Genomic DNA, 9001 nt, shown 5'->3' with positions numbered 1-9001 from the left:
CAACTTTCTGACCGTAATGACAAGGTCCAGGGCCAACTTTTCTTGAGTCGTATAATTAAGTTCCGCTCCCTTCAGGGCATGACTGACGAAGTAAACAGGCGGATGATTCATTCCCTCCTTCCTAACCAGGACCGAGCTGGCGGCTCGGGGGGTGACAGACAGTTAAACAAAGAGCTCTCCCCCCTAAACTGGCTTATTCAACACTGGTAGTTCTTTCATGTATGTCTTCAATTCCTGGAAATCTTGCTCGCTCTGTTCATCCCAATCAATTTTTTTTGTTTTCCTAAGTACTTTGAAGAAAGGGAAACTCTTATCCGCTGATCTTGATATGAACCGAGCCAATGCAGCAATCCTTCCAGACAGTCTTTGTACTTCTTGAATATTCCTGGGAGATCCCATGGAGATAATGACTTGGACTTTCTCCGGGTTAGCTTCGATTATTCTCCTTGTGACCATGTACCCTAGGAATTTCCTCTCCTTGTGACCATGTACCAAAATTTTACCTCGGGTTTGGTCTGGTAGAGCGGATCTTCAAATCTTCAACAAATCGGGTTGGGTCAGGTCGGGTCGGGAACGACGATTTTCTGCACAGATAAAAACTTCCTTAGGGGGCGTCGAAGGTATTTTCGGCGTGATCCTTCAGATGCTGAAGTCAGTGCTCGAAAGACAAAGAGCATGACAAAAGTAAGAGCAAGAGAATATACGTGCGTGAATGTGTGAGCAAAAAGTGAATGAATAAAATCATAAATAATACCTGTATTATAGGGGCTGGAGGGGTAGGTTACCTTGTTGAAGTAGAGTTCATGTAAGGGTAGAACTCAGTTGCCATGACAATTAGGACTTCTGAACCGACCTACAAACCATATCAAATCACAGATTTGTTAGATCTCATCCTTATCTGTTAAAGATCCTCAGATATTTCCGATGATCGAACCTTCTAGATGTTGGGCCCGGGTCGGGCCTAGCTCGACCCATTATGCTCAGCAGCTATAGCCTGAAAATGTTTACGCTGCCTGGGGTCTATTCAGCTTGAACTCTGTATTAGGCCCAAGTCAAGCCTTTACTACACCCAGATAGGGTTCGGCCCCATGGGCCTCTATGGCCAGGGCTTGAAACTCGAACCACCGTTCTGGACTTATTCCAACTTGGGCTCTTCACACAATAGGTTTTGATGGCTTCAAAGTACCCTTCCAAGAACATGAGTTATTGGGTTCGGGTCGGATCAAATCCGTATATTTTTAGAGGCATCAATTTTATTTAATGTGTATGATTTATAACGATCATATTTTTCATCCGATATATACAAGGATTATGTTTTACGACAATCTATTAGTATTCGCATTTTGATTTCAAATATAATTTTTAAACATTTCATTGACTAGAAGTTCGAGAACATTAAAAATAAGTTATTTGTTTCTTCATACAATTTTCAAATATTTCACTTAATGTAAAATTAAAAATATTTAAAATAAACTCTTGAAAACCGTACCAAAATTTACGGAGAAACTGCATGCACATACTTGAGTAATCTAAAACAAGTTACAAGTTATAATATTTGTGGTTAGGGATGGCAACGGGGCGGGTTTGGGGCGGGTTTAGCTAAACTTGGGGCCCGCCCCTCCTTCCTTTGGACCCGCCCCGCCCCGCGAACTCGGTGGGTCCAATCCGGGTTAGACCCGTTGGACCCGTCATAAATTAAATAATTTTAAAATTATTAAAATAAAAAAATAAAAAGTTTAAAAATTTACAAATTTAATTTCAAATATATATTTATAATATTTAAGACAAAAAAGAAATTATTCTCACAAGTTTAAATTTATTAACTTGTAATTAATTAATATTTATTAGTTAAAAAACATTATAATGATTTATTTTTATACTAAACATATCATAATAAAATAAATTTATTTCAATCTAATAATATTACACATTCAAATTATAGATAAACTATTAATTATTTAGTATAATAATATAATTATATATTTTTAATATTACATATATATTTTATATTTATATATATACATGAATATTTTAAAAATATATATATATAATACTTTGGCGGGACGAGTCCGAGGCGGGTTTGGCCAAATTCGAGACCGCCCTAAACCCACTTATGGATCCGCTTAGACGAGTCTAGACCCACCCCGTCTAGACGGGTTTGATGCGGGGCGGGTTTAGACCCGCCCCCATTGCCATCACTATTTGTGGTTGGAAAAAGGTCAATTTCACTCATTCGGTTAATTTAATTACCCCACCATTATTGCATTATGGCACAATGGATAACACCAAAACTGTGGTACCTCAGAATATTACGAGGGACTTGCTGTTTCTTGGAATTATCTTGATTGCCAATTTTGTATTAAAGTAGTCACATTTTCTTTTCTTTTCTTTTCTTTTTTTTTTAAAAATAAATTGGTCACATTTTCAATATTCTACTTAAGTGCAATCAAAGCTATTTTTTAATATAAAAAAAGATAAACATATGCAAATTAGGGTTGTTGAGAAAATGAACGACGTTGAAATAATAAATTTGCCCAGGTTTTAGATGAAAATTGCAAACTAGTTCGAGTAAAATCAATTATCAATGTACTTTTGAACAAAAATCAATTATCAATTGTTCGCACATAAAAATTGGCGAATTTTGTGTGAGTTGCAGGCGTGCCAAACATGTGAGTGCCGAAATGAAATAAAATGAACAATATAATCTAACTTTTAAAATCAAGCGAATGTGAGCTCCGATTTCATCGTCGGTCTCAATTCCATCGGTTAAACGTCAAAGAACATAAGAAATTGTGAAGAAAAATTCTTAATAGCCATAAAAACCCTAACTATGCTACTGAAAAATTCAGAATGACAAAGATTTGCCATAAAAACATAAATACATGGTGCTGGAATGTTCGAGGAACTCAACAATATGAACTAAAATGTACACCGGAAATTTATGAAAACATGAAACAAAAATAAAAGTATGAAAATTTGCAGAAAAAGTACCGTAAAATCGATGACAACTTTTGGAGTTGTTATGGATTTGTGTGATTGATTGTTGATCTTTTGATTTATGCATGGATGCCCTTTTTATATATTGGTTCCCGAGTCAGTTTCTCAACTGCTCAACTTCATTATCCCACTTCTTGTAGGACTAACCACCCCACCAACAGCCCCACTAACTCTTAACTGCTTTGACTTGGTCATTTCTTATTTATCCGCTTGGTTCCTCGAGCTGGTTCCCTGAGTGCCGAAGGTTCCCGAGTGCTCAACTCCATCATTCCACTAATTGTAACTGTTTTGACTTAATCTTCTCTTCTTTCTCTACTTGATTCCTTGAGAGTCGATCCGGTTCCCCAAATGCCCAACTTCACCATCTCACTACTTGCATTGTGGGTCTTGGAAGTTGTTGACCAATTCTTCGTAGTTCCTGTAGTCTTCTTGAACTTTAATATATCGAACTTTTTTTAACTAAAATTCTTAATTGATTAAATGATAAATTAATGACATAAATTAATTTATAGGTCAAACATCAATATAACTATGATACAAAATTTTATATTCGAATTATGTATTTTAAATAAATCAAGTTAAAATCGTCTGCAATAAATACCATAAATTTTCTTATTTTATAATTACATGAAGCAGATGATACCATAGTTTCTTCGGGGATAATTAATTTACTTACAAGAGTACTTATATTTCAATATGTTAAACTTGTATGATATAATCTGTGGTTTCACTTGACTTGTAATTTGATAAATAATAAAAAAAAAGGATAAATTAGCCAATTTTTATCTATAAACAAACCAAATGGCATCCTAAATCTTAATACATGCATATTCCAGAGAAAATGAACATTAGAAATATTTATTATTTTTTATGGAAGAAAAATTCATAAATAACAAAGTAGAGATCCCAAATCTCAAATCTCGCCTATGATCATAATTTCAAATAAAATAACTTTTACAAAATCATGTCACGAATTAATTTTATGAAGTTCCATCCTGTATTCGTGTGAATACAAGTTGCTCAATTTCAAATGGCTATAAATCATCCGCTGGTTTAATTAGGAGTATTAATTAAAAAGGTGTTCAAGTGCAAATTAAGAAGTAAAAAGGAAAGTAGTCAAATTCCGCTGACAGTTCCATTTTCCATTTCCAGAATCTCATACCCCACTCCCACTCCACCCTGTCTGCTTCAAGGATTCACCGCAGATTCTTCACTCAATGCACTAGACTACGTCGGTGCTGAAGCTTCACTCTTCAATCTCTCTTCGCTGGCCCGCTTTTTTTGGCCATGGAATCGCGCAGACAGGAGGCATTTCTGGGTCTAATGCTAGCTCTGGTCTTCCTTGAAATGCGGCTTTATGCAACCATGGCTGCTGCTGTTCTTGGTGAGTCCCTCCGTGTCTCGTAGTGATTGGTGAATGATTTGAGTGTTTTGTGATGTGGGTTTACTGTAAATCTAGTCAAGTTTCGATCTTTAGTTGGTTTCTCAGTTTATTTGCATTTGCATTGTGCTTTATTTTGGGGGATTTGTAATGCCGGGCTTGCTTTTAATTTGTTTGATGAAAATACATGCCTGTGTTGTATGCATGCGTGATTCATGAATTAGAATTGAACATGGGTGTGTTTGAACGGAGGCAGCTCGAAAGTTAGTTAAATCTTGCTATTTCTCGATACTGAAAGCACAAATTGCAAATGACAAAATATGGCAATACTAGAATGATTTTCCATTTCCTTTGTTTATTTTCTTCATTACTTTTACTTCGTTTGGTTTAAATGTGAGAGGACGGGTTATGCTTTTTATGTAATCAAAGCTTTCCTGGTGTTGTTATTTTGTTTGGCTTTTTTCGGTAGAGAATCACCATTTCCTTTTATAATAATGAAAACTACCATATCAGGTATTCATGACCATTACATTTCCCAAGTAAAGATAAATATCGTGGATAAAAAATTTCCCAAGAAAAGTTTGTCATTATATGTCACCTATTTTGCCACCGTCCCAGCTTCTGCCTTCATGTTTTTATCCCTCCTTTTTGTATTTTCAAGTTCTCTGAGGAGATGATGCTTAAATAAAGGCAAGGTGTTATTGAGTGAATGTCATTATCGAATCGTAGCATTGTCGAGGAGTTTCAAGTGCGAGTAGCATGTCCATGTTTTGAAATATATTGATGTAAATTATTTAACGTGATCACAATGTTGCTGTATTTTTTTATGAGATTCAATAATGCTTTAAGCTATGAAACTTATCTGTTATTGTTTTGAAGATCTACCAACTTTCTTGAAAATCATTGCCTGATCGCCATATGGTTTTGTTTCTTCTCAAATGCTTGCAGAGTGCCCCTTGGACTTGAGTTCATCTAATTTTACACTAGCTGCCTCCCTGTGCTCCAACCAAGATGACAGAGGAAAGTGTTGCCGATACATTAATGCAGTAATTGCTGTTTCCGTTTCTCAATATGCAAATTCAACAAGTAACTTGGGAGTAACTTCGGATTTATCTGATATCTGCCTCCGTGACATATCTAAAACTTTTCAAATAAATGGAGTATCAAGAAATGCTATAGTTACCTGTGGCTTCGGGACAAAAATACCTGTTAATTACGACTGCCAAGGTCTATCAAATGTTTCACAAATGTTGCTGACTCCAAAGTTTAGTGATGTTATGGAAAACTGCAAGGTGCCTTTGTCAGAGGACAATACTTGTAGAAAGTGTTTGAATGCCGGTATTATATATCTTCGGAATCTTCTGGGGCCAGTAGATAATGTGACATTGAGTACTTGTAGGGATGCATCTTTTATTGCAATTGCAAGCCAACTTGATCATATGTCAACAATTGACATTGCAAGTTGTTTCTTTGGAGTGCAAGGGCTTCTAACGTCTCCAGGTATGAAAATTGGGAGATAGGTCCTTACTTTTTTGCCTACTTTGATGAAAAGTTCATATACTTTGTTTAGTTTCCTTGTAATTTTTTCTTCCAATTTTAGGGTCAGCTGCTACTTTGCTGCCCCCTCAGGGATCTCCAACTCCACCAATTGCTGCTAGTCCGACTCAGCTTTCCTTGATAGCACCTTTTAAGGAAAAAGTTCGTCCCTACCACATTACACTCATTCCTGCCATAGGTATTGCAGTATCAATATTAGCCGTGGTGATGCTGGTAGTCTTTGTTATCCTCATCCGTCGAAAAAGCGAAGAGCTGGCGAGCACTAGTATGAATGATAAGACATTCCCAAAAGCCATTCATCCATCCTCCAGAAAATTTCAGGATGGTATGTGTTAGAAGTCGAAGGATTTATTCTAGAATCAAATATGATATCATTAAGATTATGATGATGTGCATTTTATTTAATTCTCCTGCATATGTTTCCTGTCATATTTATTCCAACATATTTCATTGTTTAAAGAAGTGATAAATGTTATATAAATTAAGAGAGTTCAATAAATCTTTAACCATTGGTCATTGTGCTGTAAATCTAGCATTATATTGTGGATGATGAGCCTTTATGACTGAACTAAGTTATGTATTTTGTTGCATTTTCTCCTCTATAAGTTTACAACATCTATGTTCAACTGTGTGCTTTAATCTCTTCACAGAGTATTCTATCTTGTTTTGGCGTCAAAACTATGACAATGATTTTCATAAAGCATATAATCCTAATCTTTTTGTTGTTGAATGCCTTACAAATTATGTGAAGGTCCGCCCTGTATGTTTAGAAAATTCAGCTACAAAGAGACAAAGAAGGCTACAAACAACTTTAGTACCATAATTGGTCAAGGGGGATTTGGAGTTGTGTACAAAGCTGAGTTTCCAGGTGGATTAGTTGCAGCGGTGAAGAAGATGAGCAAAGTTTCGGAGCAGGCAGACGAAGAGTTTTGTAGAGAACTAGAGCTCCTTGCTCGCCTACACCATCGTCATCTTGTTGCTCTGAGGGGTTTCTCTATTGAAAGAAATGAAAGGTAACACACTGAAATATTTCCCTATTTATCATCTATCCTGAATCAGAAAGTATATTGCACAATTTGAAAATGCCAGAGAAATATACTGCCAGTAACATATTTGATGGCAGGTTTCTTGTATATGAATTTATGGGAAATGGGAGCCTAATGGATCATATTCACAGTATGTTTCTTTTCAAACTTAATGTCTAGTGTTGCAACAATGCATATTATGCAAAGGATTTTTGATCGACATACTAAGTGCCTAATTGCTTGTGTTCAGCACAAGGTAGAACTCCTCTGAGCTGGAGTACAAGAATTCAAATTGCTATTGATGTGGCGAATGCATTGGTAAATTCTGGGATTATGCTGACCCACACAGGTTTCTTATTTTTATAGTTTTTAATCTTTCATATTTGTTGGTGATAACGTTTTCTTGTGCAGGAATACCTCCACTTTTATTGCAATCCTCCTCTGTGCCATAGAGATATTAAATCGAGCAATATATTATTAGACGAAAAATTTGTTGCCAAGGTAATGCCATCAAAATAGTTGAGAGAATTTATGTTTTATGAAATGATCGAACTTTTTGTTTTCTAGTCTCATTAGAGAAACGGTGGTTTAGGTGGTTAATAGCTTTTATTTGAGTCATCGATCCTATGCTTTTGTTAAATGTCGTTTTTTGCAGTACGCTGAAATGTCCTCATGTTTGCTTGATCTTTCAAGTAAATTACTCATCCAGGTATTACTTGCATTATCAATTTCCCAGGTTGCTGATTTTGGCCTTGCACATGCTTCAAAAGATGGTTCTATTTGCTTTGAACCTGTGAACACTGATATACGAGGAACTCCAGGTTTAAAAAAATTACATTCAATGTTATATATATATCAACTTTCGTAAGGTTTCGAGATACTAAAATTTAAATATTGTCAGGTTATATGGATCCGGAGTATGTAACGACACAAGAGCTAACAGAAAAAAGTGATGTCTACAGTTATGGAGTTGTTTTATTAGAGCTAATTACAGGAAGACGTGTAATACAAGATAACAAGAACTTGGTTGAGTCATCTCAAGTGTTTCTGGCTTCAGAGTCGAGGATAACCGAGCTCGTGGACCGTAATCTTGCTGATGCGTACGACTTTGATCAACTTCAAACCTTAGTGGCAATTATCAGATGGTGTACTGAAAGAGAAGGGAGGGCTAGGCCTTCAATAAAGCAAGTTCTCAGACTTTTATATGAAAGTACAGACCCTTTACACGGTGATTTTGTCGAAGCAGTGGAGGATGAAGAAACTGGAAGTAGGGGAAGGAAAAGTAGAGGCAAGAACATGTTTTTCAGTGGGGATGGGAAGTGCCCACCTTCTTCTTCGAGCACATCCAGGTCCTATTGCAGCCGAACCTTCCTCTTGGAAACGAGCCCCCCTCAGTCACCGAACAATATTCCTTCCATTTAAGGTTCACGTTTCAGGTTATGTGTGTATTTCTGGTTGAGAATATGGTTCTAAGCCAACTTAGAATGGACAAGGGGCGGATAAGTTTCCTTTATGTTGTCGAAATTGCTCGCTCGAAATTTGCGGAGCGTTACTAAAGAAGATCAAGTGCGGAGGGTAAGCAACTGTATGTATCTTGATATTCTTGGGAGAAAGTTATTTGCTGCAAGTGTCCATGGCTTGAAGGGGATCACACGGCCAGCAATAAGTTGAATGACAGTCACATTACAGCAAATAAGAATATATAATCTTCATTTTTGATGTATATTTAGAGTTTTTCAGACAGTTGAAATTTTGCCCGAAAATGTTCTACTTTGTGTAATCTGTACATTTTTTTTTTAAGTTTGGTACTGCTGACCGCTATTTCAAGTTGGAAAGTAGGTGGGGATCTAAGAATTTAATTAATACAAGGATTTCAATGATTTTTTTGTAATTCTTTTATTGCAGTTTGCGACCACTGATATGATTTCTTGTAAAAACACATACTTGCAATTGTGTTGAAAGTATTTGCATTTGTATACCTATCATGTGAATATAAATAATATAATCTGTAAAATATCAATTCAATTATATTAAATGTATA

At 36.0% G+C, this 9001-nt stretch overlaps 1 protein-coding gene across 2 annotated transcripts; it reads left to right on the top strand.

The window, feature by feature from the left end:
• Positions 1-3968: 3968 nt before the first annotated feature.
• Positions 3969-8824, top strand: LOC140859847 (probable receptor-like protein kinase At1g49730). Of its 2 annotated transcripts, XM_073262445.1 has the most exons (10): positions 3969-4075; positions 4150-4381; positions 5327-5878; positions 5979-6260; positions 6687-6948; positions 7059-7111; positions 7211-7278; positions 7372-7461; positions 7697-7781; positions 7862-8824. In XM_073262445.1, exons 2-10 carry the CDS (start codon positions 4285-4287, stop codon positions 8380-8382), a joined length of 2010 nt encoding a protein of 669 aa, XP_073118546.1. In that variant the 5' UTR covers positions 3969-4075; positions 4150-4284; the 3' UTR covers positions 8383-8824. The 2 variants fall into 2 exon arrangements, with proteins under 2 accessions (XP_073118546.1, XP_073118545.1); XM_073262444.1 differs by lacking the exon at positions 3969-4075 and having other exon boundaries at positions 4099-4381.
• Positions 8825-9001: the final 177 nt, after the last annotated feature.

Source organism: Henckelia pumila, chromosome 4, assembly GCF_033568475.1.
Source record: "Henckelia pumila isolate YLH828 chromosome 4, ASM3356847v2, whole genome shotgun sequence".
In the NCBI taxonomy this organism is placed as follows: Eukaryota; Viridiplantae; Streptophyta; class Magnoliopsida; order Lamiales; family Gesneriaceae; genus Henckelia; species Henckelia pumila.
This window is presented reverse-complemented; position numbering and strand designations above follow the sequence as displayed.